A 27409-nucleotide genomic window follows, 5' to 3' on the forward strand; every position below is an offset into this window, starting at 1 on the left:
AATGCTTTAAGAGGAAAAGTTCTGGTTTTGTTTTCTAGAGCTGTATTCCGCAAGCTGTAGTTCCTGCTTCTGCTTGCAAAAATGGGTAATAAACCAAAGAAAAAAATGCCAGCAACTTGTGAAACTATGCCACGGGCTGGCTGTATTGAAGGAACCATACTTTTCCAGCAGACTCGGTAGCACATTGATTGGAGTCTTGCTGCCTTCACATGTCTGATGATCTGCTTGTGAAAAGCTTTTTCATTTGCGTACTTAGGCCACTTTGGCTGGAGGTGCTCTCAAAAATTAATGAAGGACGCCAATGTTAAAACAAATTCCGGGCATTGACCCAGCTTATCAGTATGGTGGACTTCACTGAGCTGGCAAGTTTAAGAGCTTGTAGGAAAATGCTGAAAATAGAAACAGGAAGGGTGGAAGGAACAATGGTTGTGGCTGGGCACTCTGATGTGTCTCGTCTGCAATTAGAGATGCTTTGATTTTCTGAAACAAGTACTGTGAAAGGAGAATATTTTAGGTATCCACGAAGCTAACACAGATTGGTAGTACCACTTCCTCTTGTCATTTACCTTCAGGATTCCTTGCCCTCCCAATGCAGTGCTTTTTGTATTTTCAGCCATCACACAAAACATCTAGAAAAAATTGTTGCATATTTCTGCCGGTCTTCGTTATGTAGGGTACGATCAAGTATTATCTGGCTTGTTTCATTGCATCTTAGCCCTGGAGCTCTGGTGCCTGCCTGCCTGCTGTGTGAAATAATGTCTTATCCCATCTAAAATATTCCTCATTTGCTTCATATGCTTCAGCGTGTGAACTCAGGATTGGATTATTTTCAAGCAAAGAAAACCAAATACTTGTGGAAAGCAAACACAAAAGTGTCATGAGCACAGCTGAGTGCAATTTATCTTTCCATTTGAGGGAATACTTGTGGGAATACGTTTATAATCTTTGTTCAGCTCTACATACTGATGTTAAGCACCGGGTATTTGGACTTCAGACACCTTGCTATTTCTAGAACAACTATGCTGTAGAAAGGTCAATGAGAGGATTATTATGGAGAGATCTTTTCCGTACTAACGCACACTAATGAAAGCAAGACAAAGAGTGATAGTGGAGACTAACCAACTATGTAGATAGCAAGTTGTGGATTCCTCAGCTTCATGGAGTATTTGATATGATCAAGGAGTTGAAACTTTGCTTGAAGCATTTGGAGTAATTTGTGAAGCACTGGGATGTGTATGATGTTCAGAGCCACCTTTGGCAATTAGTGACAACGAGGAACTCTTCTCCAGCAGAAGTGTTATTTCTTGCTTCAAAATGGGCAAGAAGTCTTCAGATTTGAGTTTCAGGCGAGAATTAGAGAAGGAGTTTTAGCTCGTGCAAATAATCTCATAGGCACACCTGGTGCATCAAAGAAAAACACAGATCTTACTACGCAGAAGGAATATTGGCAGTGTTACTGCAAAGAGCCTGGGCAAACTCGAAGACTATGAGGTATGTTTCTGGGTGAAGGCTGTAACACAGTGGCCGTAAATCTAACCAGGGGATGGGAGAGGAGCCACCACACAGTGCCTATCACATGGTTGGGCACACTTTTTCTAGCTCCGAAGGTAAAGGGGCATTCTTACTGCAGTACAGCTTCCCTGCTCAGTTTCAGCCCTGTACATGACTGAAGTGATGGAACAATTATCAGAATTATAAAGTTGATAAAGCTGAATGTTACTCATGCTGTGCGAAAAGAACTTAATGAGGTTGTAAAAGCACTCAGAAGTAAGAAAAATGGTTACCTGGGTAACCTTAATTCAGATTTCTTGTGCCCATACATTTTCAGGCAATCGTGGTTTGGTCAACAGCATCCCCCAATCTCTAGGGTCCTTATTTTATATAATATGTAGATTGAGGTTGTTCAGTCTTAAAGAAGTTATTTGGTGCATTTTGTGTATTCCTTGTTATCTATCGTGTGCGGCCCCTTATTTTATTTATCTTATGCCATTTGAACATATTTCTGAAGAGAAAGGGGCTCTTTTAAGGTGCTTTTTAATGTAGTGTCTGAGTATCCACAGTTATCAGAGTCTGTGTTTTCAAACTCTTTTATGCAGGTATTGTGTCCATTTTACAGATGGACAGCTGAGGTACAGCAATAGTAAGGCCAAAGACAGGTGCTGGGTTTTAACATGGCTCGAGTTGCTGGAAACCTAAATTTTAAGATAGCCCTGCAGCAAACTGTAGGTTCAAAGCACACATTTGTAAGCATTACATCTTTGCGAGTCAGATGCTAAACTCTAAAGAAAATTAGAAGCTCTTTATTGGTGTCCAGCTTGTTAAAAACATTGGTTAAAGCAGTCACCTAATATCTTGCTGGTTGCAGGGAGTCTGGTACACCAGGGGCTTCAATCATGCTCCTGATAGTCCCTTTTGTTACAGAAGCCTTTCAACTTCTTTGAAAAGTGACGGAGGACAGCTTGCTTTAATGCAAAATTCAGATTCACCCCTAGAGCAGACCTCTTATAAGCACTAAATTAATGAAGCGTTTCTCGAGGAAAAAAAAAAAAAATAATAGCATGTGGTTGTGTTACCAAGAACTGTGTTGTTCTGTACATTGACAATGAAAGTAGGGACTGCTGGGCTGTTTGTTGCTCTCCCTTTGCTGATTTGAACCCAGAACTAGGCAGCTCACAGCCAGCTGAGCTGAGCTGCTGGGCAGGGAGGAACCTTTGGCCAGTTAGCTGGGAAGAAAGCTAAGACGACTCTGCCAGGCATGTGAAGTGTTTTTGAAGGGATTTATAAATTATCCAGATTTGAGAGGATTTCTCTTAGAAACAGCAAAATGCACATCCTTAATGCGAAGATTATGGCTTGCTAAATTTCAAGGTTCTTTTCCGGTTCCTCTTGGGATCCAGGGGTTTCTCAAAGAAAAGGCTGACGGAACTCGTCAAAACAATTTTTCTCTTAGCCTCAGTCTCCCAGATAGCTGAACTGCATTTGCTGACATTTTCTTTTAAAGAAATCGACCTGAGGCTGGCACCCAACAAATAAAAAAAGCATATTTTGCCAAAGTTGTAAGTAGCTAAAATGAGGTTTTATAAAGGGAAGTGGTGTTGGGCATTAACAAGCAGCGATGCTAACCTGACCTGTCATAAACTCTGTTGGATGCATAAAAAGTGAAAAGTAAATGAAAGATAAAATGAAAATGAAAATGAAAGGTGACTCTTAGCCAGTATATTAAAAGCCTATATTAGGTCCCTTTGGTACAGTTTGACAATTAATATTGTTTTGATGAGGGGTAGGAGGAACAAGAATAAAAATTACAGTGAGAATTTGCTGCAGACTCCCAGGAATGGGGTTTCAGTCTCAAGGTGATGCACACCTAATTTTACCCGATTTGTTTGTCGTACATTTACTACTTCAAAAAAGAAATGAATGTGACTCGTCAATAATTTTTCCATATTATAAACGAAGCATCTTCGTTATCCAAGAATGATATTAACTCATCTGATAGCAACTGTACTATCTAGACATGGGGGAAAAGGGCTGAAAAGGTGGAAACAGTAAATGCTGAAAGATAAAAGATTTAGCTGCATGAACAAGTTAAAACAACTCTGGACAATGCACTAAAATAAGCACAGGACAACCATCTTCATTGCCAAAAGGGTGGCTGATACGGTCTGTTTAATTGGAGTTTTCCATTTTTACTACGTCTTTTGAAAAGGTTTATGAAACACCGTGTCAAGTGGGAATCAGTTTCTCTAACAGTCCTTAGAGAAATGCCATACAGGAAAGAAAGATGTTTTGGATATTCCTGTTTTTCACAAGCATACTGAATATTAGCAGAAATTTTGGGGTATGAAAGCCCCCAAATTTAGAAAACATCTGAAGCGCCTATCATAAGAGAAAAAAAATCCAGACAAATATGGTGATAACTCTGAAAGGTCAGTGGTGGAGGTGTCAAAATAATCTTTTATATATCTTACAAGGTGGCCATGAGTGTTCCCAGAACCTACTAATAATCCACGGGTGAGTGAGGTGTGACGAGCGTGAAACACCACAGAGAAGCCATAATAGAAAGAAAACATGATCATAGTCATTTTTGCCTGAAAACTTCATCTGTGGAGAACATGATTATATTTTGTGAATCAGCTGGACTATTTCAGAATTTAGAAAATATGAATCTTCTTACAGGGAAAAATGAGCATGAAATGAAGGACCAAAAATTAAAATAGAATAAAATAACAAAAAAACTTGGAGAAACAGAATTAAACATTGATCTTGGTCCCCAGGGTCTTAGGGTAGACTTGGAAAACCGATGGTCAAGTATTAATTGACATGAATGTCATACATTAAAAGTTCATGTTGCTTGTGAAAGTATCCAATATATCTCATTTTGGATCTGGCTTATGATTTTATTTTTCCTTTTTTAACGTATCTTTTAAGGAGTGCATATTATCTTTTCTAAAACCTAACCACATTTAATATTATTAATGGTTTTACCTGTCTTTAAGGTTATCAGTCTTAACACTGTGTTACAACGTATATTCCCATGCAGTACATAAGTATTTGAATAATGTCTCTTAGCATCAGTAAAATTCTGTATCACGTAAGATAGTGAAAAATACAGAAAGTATAAATGACTAGTGCTTCAGAGATGGCTCTTAGATGAATATGGCCAGCATATAAGGCATGATATTATAATTGCTTAGGTATGAAATTGTATTATTAAATCAGTTGGGTGTGTATTACCTGAAAATGTTGCAGAAGACGTATTTAATTGTAGTCACTGTACTCAACAGTGGAAAGTGCCACACTGTAATAAAGTCTTGCCCTCTGAAATATGTTTATCTTGTCACTGAGCTGGCTTACTAATGTGATTTTCTACCTTTCATGAAATAAAGGTAATGCTTGCTGCAGTTGCTATGATACAAAACTACTGCGCTGAACTTTCTGGTGCATCAGCACACATTTTGTACCACGCAGTTTACTGTCGCTGCTGTTTTGACTTTCTCAAGCGTTCCATGAATAAGTGAACAAGTGGATTTAATCTCCCAAAACAACACTTGTGAAATAAGGACTCACGGGTATTTCCCTTGTTTGCTCTCAATGACTAGTAGCAATAGTACTGAGCTTTAACTCGACTGAGGGATTGGATTTCAGATTTTTTGTAGAATCTGACCTAAAAGGCAACTCATGACATAGGCTACAGCAAATGAAGGATATTATTTACTCTCTCTTGTGTTTTGAACTTTACCAGCATGCACAAACATGTCACCTAGCTTTGTCTCTCCAGAAGTTGTGTGTCTAGAACAGGCTTTATCTGCCCTCTCCTCTCTAGGAGAGGGAAAGACATAAACAGGCACCTTCAGTGGGCAGTTCATCCCACAAACCTGACATATTTTAAGACAGGATGAATTGTCTCCTAGAGGAGCCTGCTTTTTTGTACTGGTTAGAGAGGGCACCTGGATAGTTTAAATGAGATATCTAACTTTAAACAGCTAAAACGATAAGAGGGGAATCCCCCTGCAAGTGGTAAGGTGAATATTTTTCAGGCTCTGTGGGCAAAAAACAAAATTAACAGGTGGACATGCAGCTAAACTGGGAGTCTACGGCAATAAGCTAAGAGTCATAATGTAACACTACGAAGAAGCAATTGTGTAGAGAAAGGTCTGAGAAACACTGATCAACCTCTCTTCTCTACAAAAGCAAGGCTTTTGTGAGAATAGGTAAAAGGCATTTCTATGAGAGAAGCCTTGCTCTCATTTGCATCCTCTGCCTCAATCTCCCAAAGCAGAAGAGTTGACAGCCTGTGTTTCTTGAGAGATGTATAATGTGTTCTCTGTCAACTCTGGTGACTGTATTGTCAGGGAATCCTATTTTGATGACACTGCACCCACTAGACAAAGGCTAAGGACAAGAAAATAAAACTTTTAGACATACTGGCTTCCTGTTGACGGTTGATTAGGCTACAGAAGAGATACTCCTTTTATTTTTCTGTAGCCTGGAAATCCATCAGGTGTTCTTCAAGCCGTTAATAATGCTTTGGCTAGCCGTACCAGGTAGGTTTAATGGATTTCCCTGCCAGCGTACTGAATGTGGTTGCAATGAAGCGCGAAACAACCTGTTTTAATGACTTACACTAGTGCTTGCTTAGACCTGATGTTAATTTTTAAAAAGGCACCTGCATCTCTCATTAATTGAACAAGCAACCACTTGACAGTGAGTGAATAATCAGTAAAAAAGCCTGAAAACTAATATCCATTGTCCATTAGGAAATATTACTGGTAATAATTTTCTCATAAACCTCTTGAAGAATAAGTAATCACATCTATCAATTTGGAGTTGCTTTCTGCCTGTTGACGTGCAGTATGTAAAGTACATGTGCTCCTTTCTCTGCAGCTGGGATGACAGCAGCTCAGTTAGTAGTGGCCTCAGTGACACTCTTGACAACCTCAGCACGGATGATTTGAACACCACCTCGTCTGTCAGCTCTTATTCCAATATAACTGCCTCTTCAAGGAAGAACACTCATGCCCAGGTGAGTCGCTTTTCATTGCCATTTCTTGCAATGCTTCAGAAGCACATGGGATAACAGGAAAAAAACCCCACATTTAGTATTAATGCCTCTGAAAAAAAATAAATATTGGTATTTTACAAACCCCTCTATAACATTTGTGTGCAAGAAGCCCGTGGACCCCGCTGAGCAGGGCCCAACCCTGACCCATGTGCTGACTCCTCAGAGGCCCCGCTCCCGGGGAACATCCCACTGCCAAAGGTGCCAGCTGACAGGACCCTGCTCTGCCTGCCCTGCTGGAACCCCCACTGGTCCCAGGCTCAGGAACCCCCCAGCCCATGCTGCACCCTGACACAAACCCCACAATATGGCTGGGTCTGTGATGGGTGGGTTTCTGCTCACTTCATCCCATTTGGAGTGAGTATCTCTTTGAACAGATAGCACAATTTAAAATAAGATAGCTTTCATCTTTCATGAGTTGACACACGTCAGGGAAGACATGCATAGGCTGTACTGCCCTTTCCCTGTTCTCTCCACTGGGAGAAAAGAGGCTGGAGAGGGGAGCCCACAGGTGGCAGAGCTTTTCTTCTCCCCACTTAGGTCCAGGAATGAAAGTGTCCCGTAGGCCCTCAACCTACTTTTTTTGATGCTTGTCAAAATAGAGTTCTCAGTATGGTACAGTCACAAGCTATATATGTAATACATACATATGTGTGTGTATGTGTGTATATATAAAGCCCTTGTTTATCCCAATATTTCTTCCCAGCTCCCATCAAAATTGCAACCAATACAAAAGATAATACAGAAAGCTTACAGGACTCAGTTCAAAAAAAAAAAAAAAAAACAAAAAAGCCAGGATTAGTCCCTGTAGAAAAGTATTCTGTGCCACGCCATGTCATCTCCTGTTTATAAGCAGGGAGCTTCAAGACTGAACACTCAGCACAGCAGAAGAGTTGTTTCCTTCAGTGATTTGATGTCAAGTATTCAGGACACAAGACTGACACCCCCAATTCCATTTGGACTCTTGCAGGCAGCCAGTGCCTGCAGTTCAGAGACTTGTTCTGTAGATGTACGTTGTGGCAGACTATGAGAACAGGAGAAAAACAAGTATTTGTCATTTCCCCCAGACAATAGGGAAATGAAGTTACTTTGGGAATGAAGATTACTTTAATCTGCAGCAGGACAGATTTCAGACCCATGTCATACTTGTGCAAAGATACTTGCACAGAGGTTAGCATTCTTCAGCCCTTACCATTGCCTTTCCCACCCCATTAGGGTCTCCTGCTAACTGGAGATCAGCCTCTTCCGTTTCACATCACTAGTGATGGCCAGCTGGTCCTGGATTACTTGTTCCACTGCATCATCATCGTCAGGATTGGGATATCTCAGGCTGTTTCACTCTTTGTGGGTTTTTCATTTGAGTGATCTCCTGTTCTAGGTACTCATCCAGATACTATTTCCAGTTTGTTCAGTGATAGACAGATATTGGCACATGTTCAAATGTTGCTTTCCTGCCAGAGTTGCTTTATGTTTTGAAGGCTAGGAACAGACCCTTATCAGGTCTGCCTTTACCAGGCAGATTAATCAGAAAGCAACGTGCTCCACGCTAGCCTGCGATTTCAGCTAGAAGCTGAGATGAGCACAATATATTAAGTATTTTGCCAGCTGTTCTCCAGGTGTAGGACATACTCATGCAACACAAAGATCCGTTTTACAGTCTTTTAAATGATTGGAGCAGTGCAAGCTGGCTATAGCCTGTGGCAGAAATTGCATGTTTTGTTGTTGTTTTCTTATTAAAAGAGGATTAACATCACTTTTCGGATCCCATAATGGTGAAGAGGGGCTTTTAGAAAGTATTACACTTGTCATTTCTTAGAAACGATGCAGTTTGCTTTAAAAATGTGTAGCTCTGTGTTTATAAGCGTTCATTTTTGAGACAAGTTCCGGGAACGTTACACATGTAACAATAACACCAATGAAAACTCCCTTTTGAAGGACCCTGCAATTTCTGTGTAGATGTTTGCTTGGGCTCTTTTCCCATCAGTCCTTCCCCAAAATCAGTGCTAGCCTCTCCAAAGCACATATGAAATGATGGAAATGCAGAGAGCTTTTGCATTTTGTACGCCTCAAATGACAAATATCTAAACAGCATCTGATTATTCTGTTGGTCATCTAATCAGTATTAATCCTACTTGTGACGGCAGTGCCTAGGAAACAGCCACAGAGGGGTCTCTGGGGGGACGCAGTTGTGGAAACACAGAATAATAAATAACCCTCTCCTGAAGGCGATCCAGTTTGCAGTCCCGCTTAGGTTGGCTCTACGAGGATAGGGCTGTGCTTACATCAGGCAAAAGTAATGCCCAGTGATACCTGAGAGCGGCACCACTTTTTTTGCTGTTAAAGAGGGGCAGAGGCAAGCAGGACTGGCGAGATGATGATGTGCAAATAAGGTCAGGAGGCTGCAGGAAAACACGGCAGGGAGGGTTATAACGAACAGCGCGTCAGCACAAAGGATGTGAGTCTTGTCAAACGCAGAGGCTAGGGTCAGTCTCCAACGTTTCTATTTAAGCCGCTTTCACAGCTTCTGCTTTGTCTGTCTTACTGGGCTGCTCCTGGCAGCACACCCTTATCAGCACGTCCCAGGGAAAGCAGATGCCGCAGGGGGGTTAGATTCTCACTGGGGCATCTTCCGCATGGGTCTGAGTTTCAGAGAAAGCATGACCCCAGCAGGTTGCCTTCATCCCACTGGGGGGTAGTGCTTGCTCAAGCCTCTCTTCTAGCTGTTCTGCTGAAGTGAGTTTCTTGTTGGAAACAATTTGTTTCAATGGAGACAAACCAGTAGAAAAGCCATCAGCTGTAGCACTGATGGTTTTGCTGAAGATGGTACCCTTTCCCACTGCTGGCACAACATCCTCAGTGCTGCTGGAGCAATATTCCTAATTTGGTCAGTGGAAGGCTTGGGTAGGAAAAGGCAAGAAACCAGACTGAGGTGATTCATTAGTATATTTAGGAATTCCCTCATTCAAGCTCTTAGTAAAACCTCTCAGCACAGTGAATTTCCGAGGGAGTTGAGGAGTGGTGGGGGTATCACCACTGATGATTAGAGTAAATTATGTTTCATTTCATTATGGTTTATCTATGCAGGAAAAAGTTGAAATCTTTTGAAAATAAATGAAAAATGTCTTCTCAAAATGGGAAAGTTTTTAAACTTTTGGGACCAGGATACTAATGGTTTGGAAGGGAAGTTTCCATGGCCATTGCTACGAATAAATCAATATGCTTATCCTCCTCCCCTCCTGTGATTTAAGAAAATACTGAAGATGCTGAGACTGACCGTTTCTCATGCAAATCTCTTGTAGCTGAAGACGGACTCGGAGAAGCGCTCAGTTACTGACAGCGAAACTTGGGGCAGCACTGAAGAACTGAAGAAACCAGAGGAAGACTTTGACAGCAGCGTAGACAGCAGTGGCAAGTGGAAAGGCCTTCCCTCGGGGCTGTCTGAAGAGTCAGAGAAGGGGGGACAGAAAGCATCTCTCTCTGTTTCACAGACCGGATCCTGGAGGAGAGGCATGACTGCGCAAGTAGGAACAACTCAGTCCAGGCACAAAGCAGGAACAAGTGCGCTCAAGACCCCGGGTAGGAATATTCTGTAGTTCAGATTACAGCATTGAAAATTAAGGCTTTATACTTAGAGTTCATTTATAAGCAGCAAGGAAGCTTTAGTGGGCTAAAAATAGTTAATGGATATTATAAAAGTGTGACAGACATGAGGAACTGTAAGCATATTGGTTGTTCTTCTCATAAATGACTGCAAGCCAAGATTGTAATAATATACTAACTTGTTCATCTCTATAACTAACAGTTTGTTACACTGCATACTAATCATTTATTAATAGCACACGAATGTATCCATAACAAAAACTATGATTGCATTTTGGTTTACTATCATTTGGTGTGGCAACTTCTACTGAGGAATTCTGAAAAGTATTTTTGGACTCATCTATGCCTTATCTTTGTTCTCTAGAAAACCTGTACCTTTGATAATTGAACATATGCATAGAAATGGCCAAAGACTAGAAAGGGAGATAAAATTATTTAAGTGAGGGACTCAGTGTTTCTGAACTAAAGCTGAATTGTCACATGCCAGTTACTCTAGGTATTGTATAGATCACTGTTAAGAGATAAAAAATTGTAAATAATACTTTTTTGCATACTTTCTTCAGTGGTAGATGACTCCTTACCTAATTTTTAAAGGCCTTCCAGAAGCAGTAACCACTTCTGCAATCTAGTTTTGAAGTAAAAAATCCAAAGTCTGTGGAAGACATCATTATTAAAACTATCTAATCTGTCATTTTACTAGGGAAATATCGATCCTTTGTAGGGCATTTTCTAGACCTTTGTCAGGTCCTGACAAAATACCCCATGAGCATGCTTTAAACCCCAGTTGTAAAGGCAACTAACAAAGATCTCCTCGGAATAAATTCAAATCCTTTGCGAGCCTCTTTTGTTTCTTTGCAATTTGGAACTGCTAAACTGGTCAGCCTCTGGTCTATGAGATCCCTGAGGAGCATTGCCACGGTCAGTGGTCACGTGGATGCAGAAATGACACCCCTGTAATAGCAATTGAAAAAGGAGATGCTGAAATGTTTACCACACGCCAAGCTAAGTTTCCCAGATCTGCTTTGCTGAAGGTGAGCAGGCAGCCACTGTGCAACAGGGAACTGAGCATATTTTAAGCATATACTAATAGTCTGTGTGTTCGCCGTGTAGGAGTCTGATCCGTATCTCGGCATGTGCACGTGCTTGTGTAGCATAAAATGCGCACTGGGTAAAAAGATGAGTGGATTTAGTTCTGCCTCGTAGGTGTTGCTCTTTATTACAGTTTAGTTCCCACCTCCAAAACTTCCATAATCACTTGAAGAGTGAATTAGAATCTTTGTCGTGCTGAATATTTGTTCCTTATTAGGAGCACGCAATAGATGCTTAAAGAGAAACTAGAAGAGAAATGGCATTTTGTGTCTGTTTGTAAAACAGGAAGAGGGTATTTTCTTCTAAGAGAGGAGAGAATATCTTATTTAAGTCTTTCTGAATGTCACTATAACATTACGTAGAAATAGGTAGTATATAGGTATGTGTCTGTGCAGTACTGAAGACAGCTTCTCAGAAAATCAAGAATCTTGGAAATATACCGGGGATATGACAAAGACTATTAACTCGTGTAACTGATAGCGTTATAGATCAAGAAGATTCATGCCACGATAACATAATCTCTCCCTGATAGTTCTGTGTAACTAAAACAAGAACAAACTTAGTTATAAGCTAAAAAAATGTAATCAGTGAAAACCAAAGAACTCAATAAGTACCACTAATTTCTACATGCGTAATTAATGTCATACTTCTGGAAATGTTAATTGCATCATGTTTTATTTTCAAATATTATTTCTTACATACAGAAATACTATTAACAGGAAAAAAAGCCAAATAAATTTCCTTATAGTTCATTCGGTATAATTTTCTACATCTGTGCTCTCCAGCTATACATGAAACTGGAAGTTCTCAGGAGAATTTCATGCTTTTAATACTTCATGCTTACCTGTAATGGATTGTGCCTGCTACTGACTGCTTATGGGGGACTAAAGACCAAATCGGTCTGTTTTCTCAGGGTAATTTTTCTATTTGCGTATTTTTTTCATGTTGAAACTGTAACATATAGTGTTAAAATTAGGTACTGAGACATTACAGCTTAAACACAAGTGACCTTTTCAAAATACTTTTATTTAGGAAAAACAGATGATGCGAAAGCTTCAGAAAAAGTGAAAACTCCCCTGAAAGGAGCATCCATTCAGCGCTCTCCATCGGACGCAGGAAAAAGCAGTGGTGATGAAGGAAAAAAGCCTCCCTCTGGCATTGGGAGATCAACTGCCACAGGGTCCTTTGGATTCAAGAAGTCCGGCATGGGATCTTCTACCATAATCACCACAAGTGGAGCGACTATCACAAGCGGGTCGGCGACTCTAGGGAAAATGCCAAAATCTTCAGCCATCGGCGGGAAGTCCAACGCAGGGCGGAAAACGAGCTTAGACGGTTCCCAGAACCAGGATGACGGCGTCCTGCACGTGAACTCGAAGACGACTCTGCAGTATCGAAGTTTGCCTCGCCCATCAAAATCCAGCGGCAGCGGGATCCCCGGCCGGGGCGGCCACCGCTCCAGCACCAGCAGCATCGACTCCAACGTCAGCAGCAAGTCTGCGGGTGCTGCTGCCACCAAACTGCGAGAGCCAAGCAAGATCGGGTCCGGCCGGTCCAGCCCCGTCACCATCAACCAGACGGACAAGGAAAAAGAGAAAGTGGCCGTGTCCGATTCCGAGAGCGTCTCTCTCTCCAGTTCCCCCAAATCCAGCCCAACTTCGGCGAGCGCTTCTGGCACGCCGGGACTTAGGCAGCCGGGATCCAAATACCCAGATATCGCCTCACCCACCTTTCGAAGGTTAGTGCTTTTCTATGAATTCCTGAAGTTGCAGTATATAAGGCAGGGGTTTTCAATATGTTGAAGCACTGGGCAAAAGGCCCTTGTAGGGTGTATTTTGCCACCAACAGAGAACCAAGTTAAAAAAAAAAAATAAAAGGCTAATATTTTTTCACACAACGTAATTATTTCGCTAAGGCCTAAAGACCTCCCCAGACCTGAAATGGCTGTTCCTTGAGCTTTAAGCATTGTAGGTACGTTCCCACAACAGGAGTTTGAAGGCTCAAATAAGTTGGACTCGGTGATCCTCATGGGTCCCTTCCAACTGGAGGGATTCTATGATTCTAGGTACTTATTTGAATACTCAGACACGTGACAAGTTCTCTCTCAGTGCTCTGATAAACCCCCAAAGGGAAGAAAAACGCCTCATTCAGGCACATTGTGTTACTGGAACTGGCGATGCCATAGCCTGGTCAGAGAACTGAAGAGCTCTATAGATAAATAAAGTATTTGCTTTCACGTTGTTGGCAGCTCCAGCCACAAGCGTTACATTATCGTAGCAACGTCGTTACATCTTTCTTCACAAACATTAGCAAAGCTAAATTTCAATTGGAAATGCTCTATTGTAACGTTTCTGGAAGTATAAATCTGGATGGAGTTATTAATTGGGATGGAGCAGTTGCGCTGTTGGAGAAAAAGCCAATAGTGCCCTCTTGTGCCTAGTTACCAAAACAGCATCTCCAGGCTGCTGGGGAGCTGCAGCTGATTTTTGTGGGCTTGGTAACATGTAAAATGGATTCTTACGTTATTAGCCATGCTTATTTTACATCACTATAAGTTTTGCATTTATTTCTTATTAATTTATGAGCTGCACCTTAATGTAGCTTCAAATATTTCCAGTAAGACATTAAGCCATCACATGACCTTTAATTTCAACGGGTTTAGAGCATTTGGGTGTGGTTTTCTTCATCATCACTGTAGAATTTTCTTCTATACAATTGCTGGAAGCAATTATGTGAAATACACCTCTGTCACGACTGCCCTTGGAGACAAACCGAGCCCATTTAGCTCCGGTGCAGTTTATTCTATCTGAATGTTTACTACATGACCGATGACTGCATGACCATCTGTGCCAAAGCACAAGAAGAGGGAAATTTTACACAAATCCTTAGATGTTTATTAAACACTGAAGGATTTTGCAAGTGTTTATTGCAATCGTTTTAGCTGATTTGAGAAGCGAAGGGTTTAAAAGCTAATGACTTAGCCGTGGGAACGCTTAATTCCTGAATTTGGGTGAAAGTGTAATCTGTTTATGCACTAATAAGACAAAAATGTGCTTATTTTACATCTCTCTGGGAGGGTCTGTATGTGCAAAGAGCACGTCTGAACTGGAGTGAATGAGAGCTGTTGCTAATGAAACAAACCCTGCTTATTGTGGAATGGTTAAGTGAATTTAATTTTGCGATGCGATTGATCGACTAGGTCGGCATGATTTTAGTAGCGGTAATTAAAAATGTGTAGTTTGGCTCTTAGGATGTTACGCCATGAATGTTTAATGTGGCTATCGGTTTCTCTAAAGCTATTTGTTTTACATTTAGGTTGTTTGGTGCCAAGGCAAGTGGTAAAGCTGCCTCTGCACCCAGTACTGAAGGTGTGAAACCCACATCGGCAATGCCCAGCCCTAGTACCACATTGGCACGGCAAGGCAGCCTGGAATCGCCATCCTCGGGCACAGGCAGCATGGGCAGTGCAGGTGGGCAAAGTGGTAGCAGCAGCCCCCTCTTCAGTAAACCTTCGGACTTAAATGCAGATGTTGTAAGCTTAAGTCACTCCTTGGCTTCCAGTCCCGCCTCAGTGCACTCTTTCACATCAGGTGGTCTTGTGTGGGCTGCAAACCTGAGCAGCTCTTCAGCGGGCAGTAAGGACACACCAAGTTACCAGTCCATGACTAGCCTTCACACCAGTTCCGAGTCTATTGACCTTCCTCTTAGCCATCATGGCTCTCTCTCTGGACTGACAACAAGCACTCAGGAGGTTCAGAGCCTGCTCATGAGGACTGGAAGCGTCAGATCTACTCTTTCGGAAAGGTGAGCTTGCCTATAGATACAGTGACCACGAAACCAGTGAGAGGCAAAAGGACAGGAGCCAAAAAAAACCCCAAACAAACCCTCCACCTTTTTTTCCTAAAGGGACGCTGTTTAATTAGCAGCTTAGTCCTTCATGTAAAAAAGGAAGGAAGGAAGAAAAGAAAGCTGAAAGTAATCGCAGGCATTGGATGTGGAATCAACTGCCTTTTAAGGTTTTACAAGCACATTTTCTATCATCTCGAGAAGTTTTTTTTTGTTCCCTTGTTCTGGAGAGCAACCAGAGAAAAGGGGAAAACCGTCTAATTAAAGGCAAAACTAAACAGCCACAGAATGACTCCTGCATGCTGGATCTACCTGCTGTCCCAGCAATTGGCAGCTCCAAAGCTGTATCACTGGCCTCTTGCTAACAAATCTTCTCCAGCAGTGGGACCCCACCAGTTTTCTTCCCATTAGCTCAAAGCACAGGCAGAGCTGGAGGGCCCCTGCCTTGGGCTGACCGGACTTGCCTTAAAATGCCCAGTCCTGACAAGTTGCTTCCTACATGGTGATCATTGCACAGCTCCTTTCTAACATGCAGTTTCGCTGGCAGGGAGACAGGTTATAAGATGAGACCCATAAGATGATACGCACATTCCTGCTGAGTGTCTGCAACAGGCAAACAAAAGCAAGAAAGGGTTTTCCTCTGTTTGCTCTGCTAAAGATCTTTTTGGCACGCAGATATTTTCCCATTTAATTTATATCATAAAGTGGTGCGTCCACCCTGGGACAGTTGTGCCACGATTTATTTTTTATTTTACTCTTATTTTTTTATGCGTGTGAAGTTTTCATTTGACTTTTGCAAGAGAGAAAGAAATAAAACTTCGCTAGGCAGTAAATAATTTTCTCTTTCTGTGAAAAATTTCAAGATTTGAAAATGAAACTCTTATCTCACATGGGGACTGAAAAATCGGTATTAAATCTTTCATTAGCCTTTGATTCAAAAAAGAAAATTGTACCGAGTCAGTCAGAAATATTTAAACTTTTATAGGTTACACTTAGCTGTTTAGAAAACACACAGTTATTTGGAGGGAAGTAGATCTTATTTGTAATATGTGGAAAATATACGGTGTTATGAACTTTTTTCCCTTTATATAAAAGCAAAGATTTTTCAATACCAATCCTTTCCATGGAAAGATTTCACTTTCAGTGAGTCAGCATTAAAAAAATCAACCAAACAAACAAAAAACAAAACCAAAATCCTGAACAACTCTCTGCCAAATCTAGATGGAAACTCTCCACACATTTCATTCTCTTATGTTGCATTTATAAGTAAGTATTACCATATCAGCTAAAATCACACCTCTTACTAATAGAATTACAACACTGTAAAACATGTGTGTGTGCCAATATATAATGTGTTATAACAACGGTAGTTAAAAATACACTGATACATGAGTAATTTGTTATTTGCACTGTGCCTTTAATTTTTAAATAGTAATTTGCATTGTGTGCCATGAACTGAATGTGACAATATTTCTTAGAAAGTTAATTATTAATATTTAGCTTAGAAAAACCTTCACTAATTTTTAGTGCTACATACATGGGTGGTGAGGTCAATAGGATGATGTGGAAGAGTATGAATTTATGCCAAAGATCATATTTATGCAGAGGATGTTAAACATCACATTTAAAATGTTAATGGTTTGGCATAAGTTCCTGAGCAACCCCCACTACTAATACTTTATGTATTTGTTCAGTGACTTAATTTCAGTGGTTCCAAATACTTTGCCTTTGGCAATATTTTTAAGTTTCAGATTTGTCCATATGGGGATATTATGATTGAGTCCAGAGAGAGCCATCTATCATGTTGATCTGGCCTCAAAACAAATATATGTACCTAGAGAAAAACGGTGTCATTTCTTGAATTAAAGTCCCAATAGGGGTTTTGCTGTTTGATTTTTTCTGAAGGGCCTGTTATAAATGCTGTGTTATTTCTCAACTGTTTTATACAGTAAAACCTACATGTAGCAAAGTATTTTTTGACAACAAAAGCATTGGTTTGCAGCGTTGGAGGCAGATACGTCTGGCAACAGATTATGTCCTTTTTCCTTTGTAAACTCAGATTATATTTGAGATGCCTCTGGCAATACCAGTTGTAGCCTGCTCCGGCCTAAGAAATTATCTGCAGAGGCTTATTCTTTATCTTCAGTCACTCCAGAGCTTGCAAAAGACTGCGTAAGCAGTCTCTATAGTGAGGTGTACTAATATCATGGGGAGACAAAATCAGAAAAGACCGAAGCACAAGTTGAGATAAAATTAGCAAGTGACACAAATTCTACACAGAGAAAGCCTAGGGAAAGGTGCAAGAGAAGAGAGAGCTAATAATAGATGGTACAAATAAACGTGGCTTTGCTTTGTTGAACCATGAACTGCATTTTGATAGCTAAGCATCACTAATGGCAAGCATGCTAAGAGGGGATGAAAAGGTTAAAGATTATTCCAGTTTGCTGGTCCTGGTGAACTTTTCACTTCCCTGCTTCAGACACCGTCTGAAATAGTCCTTAGGACTGAAGAAGAGGTGCTGAGGAAGGAGTGAGGAGGAGGGCTGGGATGGAGGACGAGGGGATTACGGGCGAGGCCACCTTGCCTCCGGTCCTGGAAAGATACAGAGGATATTAAGCAAAATGGATTAAGTAACCGATAATATGGGATTAGTCATTAACAGCCTTTTAAATAAGACTAATTTAATTCACTTGCAGGAAAACAGGCTTTGTGGGTAGGGGCAAGGAATTAGTAGATGCAATAAGAAATCCTGAACTTAGTAAAGCTTTAGGTGCTATTTCAAACATTCTCATAAGCAAATGAGGGAAATAAAGGAAGGTACTTGACTGGTTGGAAAAGATTTATTAAAGGCTAGCAATCAATAGTTTATTAGCCTGAAGGGGTATAACAGGGCAGGATATATTTGCACAAACACAAAATGGAAAATGATGAGACTATTTTGCAGAAAGGGGTTGTAGCACCACTGCGGCGGCAAAGCATTTTCCCAGTATTTTGAAAATCAAAGTATCGAGTGTAAATCATAGAAACTAGTTATCCCATTCTACTTTTTCATGTTAAGGCTTTAACTTGAAGACTTTGGGACATCAAGTTTTAATAAAGATTTGGTGCAACTGGAAAAAAAAAAACAGAAAATGCTACCAAAATCTCAGGGCACCTCTGTGTTTCCTGCTAAGGAGAGTAGAACCTGGCTGCCTCCAGAAAAAAGTGGTTATCTGCCATGGGGACAGGAGGTCTGCAAGGTCTCTGCCACATGTGCCCACGCGTACCTGGTGTGTCTCAATCCCTCCAGGGATGATCAGACATTGCCCACACCCAGGCAAGCACCTGAATCAAGCCCACCAAGCAATGGCAGGGCAGAAACACAGAGCTCCCTCTCAACCGCTGTATTGATACGGTGTCAAAGTTTACTCCAGCCAACTTTTATGTCATTCCATGAGATTCTTTTGCATTGTAGTAAGCAGAAAATGGGTTCATAATACTAGCAAAATATTCGCTTTTACCGCAAAGTCCCCCAGGACTTTTGCTGGTTTTGCACTGGCAGTATTTATTTAGACAACTTGACTTCTGTTGTTATAGCAGTGTAAGTCCCTACGTAGGAGGACACTTGTATTTTAGCTTACAAAAATTTAGAGGGATTAAAATACATCCTACAGGTACTTTAAAATAAAACTTTCTACTGGGGTTAATTGGTGAAATATCACTGCTCTAAGTGATAACATTTTCCAGGTGGGCACATCACCAATAGTACTTTTGAACCCTTAATTTGCACTGCAGGTTTGTGTCTTTCTGCTGCTTGGTCTGAGTGACACAGCAAGGGGTACACAAAAAGTGCAGAAATACGGGAATTAACACTGGTCTCATCAGAAATAATGGTGGCCTTTTAAGATTAGCAGAGTGGAAGTAGTTTCTAATTGCATGACTGGCTTGCTCTGGTTTACTTGAAAAGAATGTTTAGTTTTAAGGGCCGTGAAAGTGCATTGAAATCCACTTAAGCTCTTCAAGACTTTCAATTGTTTTAAATCATCATCGTAGTTGATGATTGTGATTTTTAAGGTCTGAGACAGTGCATCATGTATCAGATTTTCTTGTGTGCTCAGCCATTTGTAGAAGCTCGTTTATAAGACCCATACCAGCTTGGCCCAACCTGCCTTAGACCTCCCTAGGTGCTTCTTAGCTTGCAATACTTTGTCTTATTCCCTAACAACTCTGCAACAGTCAGATATCGCGCAAAGATACGGCATTATGGCCCTTTCCCAAGTTCGCCTCAACACCAGGGGCCGGTAGGAACCTGAGAACTGTAAGGCTTCCTCTAATTTCCCCCAGAGAACTTGCAGATGGTTTCAGCAGTGCAAACTAAACAAAAGGGAATGGAGATATGGTGGGCTTGGTAACTTCAGCCTGCATCTGCATGCATCTTCCTGCAAGACTACTTTTGGCAATTGACGTGGCAAAGGAAAACATCAGGAATCCTACAATATTCTCAGCCTCACTTTATACTGGCATTTGTTTTGAGCCAAAGATACAGTTTTTCATGAATGTCTTGCTTCTTTTAGGAAAGGACTGACTTTTTTTCGTATCATCTTTAGCGATCTTTTGAGCACCGAGGTCAGGCCGGTAGTGTCCTAAGGGGATCACTGCACGTTACAGTTCAGTTCTATTTACCGGAAGTCCAGTTTCTGTAGAAGTAACATACCCAGCTTCTTGGTGGGGGAATGCTTTCAGACACAAATATGAGATGGGCAGTTATGAGTCTGAATTAATAGTTGCACAGAACCATGGTTAATGGTTTCATGCAGTTATCTGAGATCTAGGGGCTTCTTTGCAAAAGTTAATATTTTAAAAACACAAAATGAATGTTTCCTACGTTCACTTTTATGCAGCTGCAATAACTCCATGCTCATGTTGAGGACTATTCACCCCTATTTCATTTGAGTCTCTGAATTTAGAAGTTGTTTACAAAATCCTGTGGTCACTATTAGCCTATTTGTCTGACTGTCTTACAACTTTTGGCTCATGGGTTGCTTTAAAGAAGCACCGATCGGCTCCTTTATTTTTAGATAATGATCTGTATATTACTTTGAAATATATAGAACTTCAAGTTAAAGTAATATTAGAAAATGTATTGTTCATTAGGATGATTGAAGTTTTTGCAAAAGAAACGGGTTTTGTTATTACAATCATGTTTGTTGGTTTTGAAATTTAGCGGTGCATAAAGGTACCTAAAGGACCCATTCTTCTCTGTAAGGAACTAAAAAAGACATAAATCATGCATTCAAATGTATGTTCCTGTTTTACCGACCGTTCCTGGTCCCGTTCTGTTGGGAGCAAAAAGCTGAAAATTTAGTTCTCTGTCTGGTAGAGGACTGCTCTCACATGGATGATAGCTGGGCCTATGCTGAAATCCTGCTAAGTTGCTCCTTCCATTTACTTTCGCCCTGAGGCCCTGATTAAACCAGTAAAATTGCCTGTAAAACTTCCTGATGGTAAGAAGGGTTTACTTCCATTAGATTGAACCCTAATGGTAATGGATTGTTAATGCCAATGGTATTTTCACTGCCTTTACCTACTTGGATCAAGGTTACGTGAGAGCGGGGTGCCCAACGCCCCTGGCACAACCGAAAACGGCCTTTAGTAATGGCGTGAGAGTTTTCCTGGGTAGGAAGGGTCCTAAGTTACTGTTGTTCTCAGAGGTGTGATTATGATATGTAATACAGAAACTTTCTAAATCCATTTTAATCCACACGGTGAAACTAAATAATGTTCTTAAGGGAAAAAACATTGCAACACTTATTTGTTGATAACTAGTTCAAATTCAACGCACACTAGTCTGGGACCGATCTACCGAGTCTGTATGAGGAAATACCTAAATGACACTTGATTTGAAGGAAGGCTAATGGGTGTCCTTCTAGTGACGGTGTTTAAATCAGGAAAACTCCAGCCACAGTTCTCCGGTGATCAGCCACTGCCACTGCATGTGTGTGAATATGGAGCAACGTTGCTCTGGTGCCACTTTTCGTTATTCCCACCATCGCCTTACTATGTGAGCCCCACAGCAACAGAAAGCCAATCGTCTGTATATTTGGCATGTATTTCTACAAGCAGAGCTGTCATTTGGCTTCTGGCAAGGCCATGCTGTCTCCTAGCAGGTGCCGCAACCTTCATTTCTTTCCGAAATCTATTGGCACATCATAGGCAACTGTGAAAAATAAAGATTCATACTGTGACCATATGATTCTCGTACAGATTGCAGGGTGAAGCTGTAGGAAGGTTAGAAATGATAAGGAAGAACTTCTTTCTGACTTGGACAGTCTCCAAATTTCTATTGACCTAGCCCCAGAGCATGTCTAGATGAAAAATGAATGTGCAGCCGTCCATGTCCTATTGTCCCCTCCAATGAGTCAGGGATTTATCATGAAAGAGATATTAAAAAGCATTAAATGACCTTCTGTTATGCACACATATCTAGACTTTTAAAATTTGTAATTCTGAACAGTCCCGTTTACTGTATGTCCTTAGGGATTTTTTTTGTTTTAACAGCACGCAGCTTGACAGAAATACACTACCCAAAAAGGGATTAAGGTATATATTTTTTTGAGCATGACTGCTGCTTCTCTGTTTTCCTGTAACTTTTTATACACTGCCTTTCCTTTTCTTTCTCCTTCTCTTGATCCTGTTTACAATAGAGTTCTTGGTATTTAGATTCAAACCAAAACCCATAGATTTTAACAATAGACTTTTTCTTTCCAAGTCTGCCTAGTGAATAAATTTCCTTTCAAGATATATCACAGGAAGTGAATATTATTAAGGATAGTTTCCTTATGCAATGAATCTTAAAAGGCATTGAATCCTGGAGAGCTAAAAGAGACAGAACAAGATACTTTTGCAATTCAGTGGGACTAATTGTTGAAAACATTATTGAGAAAAATAAGGTTTTAGAGGTGGATCTGAACTTGAACTCTAAATGCAAACACTCATGCAATTTGAATTGAAGATCTAGTAAAGGGTAAGGCTGGAAAATGCTTATTTTAATATCCAAGGTTTGAGCCCTTCTCCAGCTAGTGTTCTTGATCCCTCCCCAGCAATACTGAGAGTCCAACATTGCTACTAATTCCCCACTAATTAGAGCTGTCTTCATCACAGAAAATAGAAGTCATCCACCCTCTTCTCCGCTCCATGTTTAAAAGAGGAGATCATTAGGTAACTTGTCTGGTCTCATCAGACATGGCAGCCTATCTCCCTAATCCAGGACGGAGATTTGGCAAGCAAGGGAATATGTGCATGCACACAGACACTCTGCAGCCTTCCAGTCACCAAAATTGCCCAGTTCAATCTCTTGAATTATTGATAAATAATATTTTATGAAATTTTAAGATAGTGCTAAAGTGTTGCCACTAGAAAGCACCTTCTGCTCTTCTGCACTATCCATTCCTTAAAAAGAATTTAATCAAATTTCCCATTATCCCAAAACAATCACTTTGGATTGGGAGAGAATGGAAAGGTGGAGGACATAAAAGAGGCATAAAGGGGACCCTGCAAGGGTACAATGGGATGATTGAGGTTTGTGGCTGTACAATTGTAATGATGGCTGAAAGCTGAAAGTGAAATGGAGTGGCAAAACAGCTTACAGGCATATAGGCCTGATCAGTTATCCCAGAAAGACCGTCAGTTTGATTTAATGTGCAGAGATCCCAGTCCAAGACTCAGCTCCTGAATTCTCATTCTGCCACACTCGTGATCCAATAACCACTGGGTAGCTCTGCTCTACCACATTTATAGGCAAAGATCATAGCTGTCTTTTTGAAAGGAGAAAGGAAGTAAATATTTAATCAGGACAAGATGTTTTAATGCCGTAAAATATTGTACAAAACCCCAAGCACAACATGAGAACTTACATGTTCATTTGATCTGCTTGCTAAGCAGAAATACTTGTGCCTTGCAAGCCTGAACCCAGAGTATCAAAAGCCCTTTCTGCTCTGCTGTTTGGGGAACACTGATGGCTCATGACAGTGGTGAAGAAGGTGTTCATTTCTCAGCAGCAGATTGGGCTGAATGAAACAAGCTATTGCAGACACTGCTGAAAACAATCTCTTGGTTAAGACCCACACTGCCTGCACGTTTTCTTGTTTAACCACTGCCAGAATTGCCCTTCTTCCAGCCCAGCCAAAAGAAGCCGGGCCAGTGAGTTACCAGTTCTCCTTCTTAGCCCATGTGCCAAGTTGCACTTGTTTTATTGGTTTGCCATAGGAAGCAGTTGATGAATGATTATATTGCAAGACTTCTTCCTTCCAGAGAACTTGTTTCTGCTAATTGTGGATTTTTCCTGTCCCTTTCCCTCCCCCCAGTTTGGGGCAGGACGCAATGCCAAGTAGCATTCAGAGCGATAGACGGCGCGTATGACCATGAGTAGCTGTCATCACCGATGCAAACTCCTTTTTTAGAGTTGTTAGTCTGTTTCACCCCTGCCATCTAACCAATTGCCCACCTGATCCGTGGCAGATGTCATTTTGTAAGCGGCTACTCACATTTCTTGGCTTCTAGTCTGTCCATTCCCCATCCCAGCCATACAGCTTCCAAGCTTTTGCATCAACCTGTACACTTCCTACAGCTTTGAACTCCTTTCCTGTCAGCTCAGTTGTCTGTCTTCTATGGTTTATCATCATATCTCTTCAAAGGAAGGGAATGCTGTTTTGGGGAGGGGGATGAAGAGCAAAGGGGTTTCAAGTCCTGTATTTTTTTCTGTTGTAATAAGATGGTAAATTTTACCTTGATAAAATCCTGGTGACAGTCATTTGACTAGACTTGTTGCTTTCAAGGGTTTTGTTCTGTCTAACTGGTGAAGGGTATTTATGTGAAACCTGTTTCTTTCCAAACCGTCACCTTGTTGTTGTTTTGAGCATGTCAGCTGTGGTTTTTCAGATATACTCCGTCATCTCGGCAGACGAGTCAGGAGGAAGGCAAGGAATGGCTGCGCTCCCATTCAACCGGAGGCCTGCAAGACACTGGCAGTCAGTCCCCACTTGTTTCTCCTTCAGCTATGTCTTCATCTGCAACTGGAAAATATCACTTTTCCAACCTGGGTAAATTCCGTTTCCCTCCACCATTTCTCCCACTCTAGATTAGACGCATAAAATTCAACCATTCATATTTCTTAGTTTGCCAAACTAGATAATTTAATTCAACATCTCCATCGCCATATTGTGGTACATCACTAATGAAGGGAAACTCACGATGTTTTTCATGGAGTAGGTCAGGGTACTTCCTATTTTGCATACATTAAAAAAGCACGGATTCCCTATGACTTGCCCGAGGAGAAGAAAAATTGAGGCAGAGCTGGAAATCATCTTCTAGTTCAAAGCTACTCATCTTTTAGGATTCACAGTCAGTAGGATTCTGACCAGTGATTTTGTGAATGTCAACCCAGACACTAAACGATGATTTTTTCCTATATACAAGCTTGCTTTGAGATAGGTCTTTCAAATGTTTTCAGTGACTGGACCCAGCTATAACTGCACTGGCCCCAGTCCGAATCCTGTTCTTGAATACAATATAATATTTTAGGATGTGAATCACATTTCGGATTTATTTGATTACAGGTGACATTTTAGATTTGGCTCTTCTGCATTTTGTTTCAAGTTAATCCAACAGAAATTTAGTTTTGCTAATAATTTTATTTTTTCTTTAATGCTTAATAGGAAACCATTTATTCACACCGCGCTGGACACATGCCTAGGTTCACCATGAGCTTTTGTGTTTTCAGCCATTACTGTGGAATTAGCAGCAACCTTTGGAGCACTCACACTTCTGTCGCTCGGTCACAGCTTATGGCATCTGTAGGTTACAATCACTCAAAAGCAATTTGAGCAGACATACAAATGTTGGTCTTTATTACATATGGGAAAAAGAAGTTGAACAAAGCCACTTTTAAAGATATAATTGGATCCTGGCTAAGCAAGCCACTGCTTTGGATTTCTTCCATGTACTTGCAGTAGTTCTATAGACAGCTCTTTTAAAGCAGCATTTCTCTATCGTTTTCTGCTTACAATTATCTTCTTTTCCTTTTTGTTCATACTTCTTGTACTCACAACAGAGAAAATAAGATCAGGGGTATTTTTACATTTATTTTGTCATTGTCCTTTCATTCTTACCATTATCATAGCCCTGGGGAATAATTTGCTGTCACAACACAGCTGCTCTGGTAGTTTATGACTTAAAGCACATCTTCCACAATCTAAAATAAAAGTCCAAACACGTAGGCTGAATTAGGATAGATGTTAGCTTTTTCTTCTAGGTATTGAGTTCATGTGGTCCAAGTGAACCATAACGAGGATTTCCTTCCTACTGGCAAACAAACTTTGCAAATACTTAAAGTGGGTTCTTCAACACTGTTCTGGATTTCTGCCATGAGTGATGGGACAACTCCTGTTTATTATGATGAGATTCAACTGGCCTGTGCAGGAATTTTAAACTGGTGCTGCAGGAAATCAAAGGATAAATATGTTCTGCATGTGCCAATAAACTTTGGTCTTAACAGCAGTTGGTAATATTGGCGTGCCACAATAAAAATATAGACACTGATTTATTAGAAGAGCTGCTTATAAAAATACTTACAACTTCTTACTCCTTTTTAACTTTCAACTTTTGTATCTCTCCCATTGATTTTCTGTCCTGGGCTGTCAAAGTGAACAAGTGTGTATTCAGACACCAGTGTTAGTGTTAGTGTTACCATGTGTTTTGCAGGATTAGTCTCATTCAGTTTCTGCTCCTCGGAGATCATCTGCTTCACCTTTTTGTGGTGGCTTTGTATGTAGGAGTAAAAGCCTTTCATTTTCTCAACAGCATAAAGTCCACCTAACCACGCTAGTCCTACGTTACAATTTTGTGCACAGCCAAAATTCATTTAATGGAAATGTGCTTCATTAATAAAGCTTTGTATTCCAGTGAGTCCAACCAACCTATCTCAGTTTAACCTTCCTGGACCCAGCATGATGCGTTCAAACAGCATCCCCGCACAAGACACTTCTTTTGATCTGTATGATGACTCCCAACTGTGTGGCAGTGCTACATCCTTAGAAGAGAGGCCACGAGCGATTAGTCATTCAGGTTCATTCAGGGACAGCATGGAAGAAGGTAAGACCGAGTTACTATTTGGATGGGTGAATAGGCTCCAATATAGGCCTCCAAAGCGTAGTAAAATTTTAAAATATTTCTTCTGCAACACAAAACCAAATAATTTTTGAAGCTTTTTTTTTAATTCTGTTGAGCTGGACTCACAGGACTTCCTTACTCTAAAGCGTGGAAGATATTTATTTCACACACTAATATGCAATGCTGTGTATGTCATACATTTATAAATTCTTTATCAGAAACCTTGGAGGAAAGGAAGCGATTCTTGGAAAATTATTTTATTCTTTTTGCCTCTTCATTTGAGGTGTCTGAGCATACCTTGAATACTGTGATTCCGTGTTTTGTTACTCCTACTTCTTTATTTCCTTTTTTTTATTCCAAATGCCAGGGCTACTTAGCACTTTTATAGTCATTTCATTTCCCCACTTTCCCACAGCCTCCAACAACAAACACTATGTGAATTTCTGTATTTAAACTGTCATGAATTCTGACCTCACTACTTTCTTTATGCAGATTATTACTGTTGGTCTGGTTTCTTTAATGCTATATATAACACTTGGAATTTGGGGAATATTTTTGTTTTGGGTTTGGTTTTTGTTCTTTTTTAACCCCAGAGCATCTGACAACTCATAATTAAATGCCCTGTAACATTTTCTTCTGCTTAACAATTCTGGTAAATCTGATTATTTGCAGAATTCCCATAAGCAAAAAGTTCTCACACCCTTTAATTAAAAAAAAAAAAAAAAAAAAGGCAAACCCTCAAAAGACAAAAAAAACCCCAACTCTAAAATTTAATGGAGATTCATTCTGTAACTTCATCTCATCAATCTTGCTTGCTGATAAGTGATGACCATAAAAATGGTTTTTATAACAAGCAAATAAAAAAGTCTTACCATAGCCCCAACTCATAGTTATGAGATAAAAGGGAGGAAAAAAAAGTCCTAGATGAAATAACAGACAACTAATACTTTTACTTTTCAATTTGCTCTTCTGAATTTTAGATGATATGTAGGCAGACATCTGGGTATGTAATACTAGCAGTAGGGTGCAGGACAGATCAAGCTGTGAGTTGTCAGCACAGAGAGGATGGCTGACTGCACAGAAGCATATCACATAATTCAAGGACAGAGGTGACTACAGACTCTTTGCTGAGGAACTGGAGAATTACAAAAGGAAACACTGGAAGAATAA

At 40.5% G+C, this 27409-nt stretch overlaps 1 protein-coding gene across 2 annotated transcripts in view; it reads left to right on the forward strand.

Annotated features, from left to right (window-relative positions):
* Nucleotides 1–27409, forward strand: part of NAV3 (neuron navigator 3) — a gene marked incomplete at its 5' end in the record, with an annotated part of 275201 nt that overhangs the window by 201512 nt on the left and 46280 nt on the right. For both annotated transcript variants that reach the window (XM_082492447.1, XM_082492448.1), the window contains 7 exons: nt 6385–6523; nt 9859–10135; nt 12281–12986; nt 14564–15052; nt 21632–21673; nt 24011–24171; nt 26033–26221. In XM_082492447.1, the coding sequence (XP_082348573.1) occupies nt 6385–6523; nt 9859–10135; nt 12281–12986; nt 14564–15052; nt 21632–21673; nt 24011–24171; nt 26033–26221 (2003 nt within the window). The remainder of the gene's footprint in view (nt 1–6384; nt 6524–9858; nt 10136–12280; nt 12987–14563; nt 15053–21631; nt 21674–24010; nt 24172–26032; nt 26222–27409) is intronic.

The sequence above is a fragment of the Vanellus vanellus genome (assembly GCF_965231255.1).
Source record: "Vanellus vanellus genome assembly, chromosome: 1".
Lineage (NCBI taxonomy): Eukaryota > Metazoa > Chordata > Aves > Charadriiformes > Charadriidae > Vanellus > Vanellus vanellus.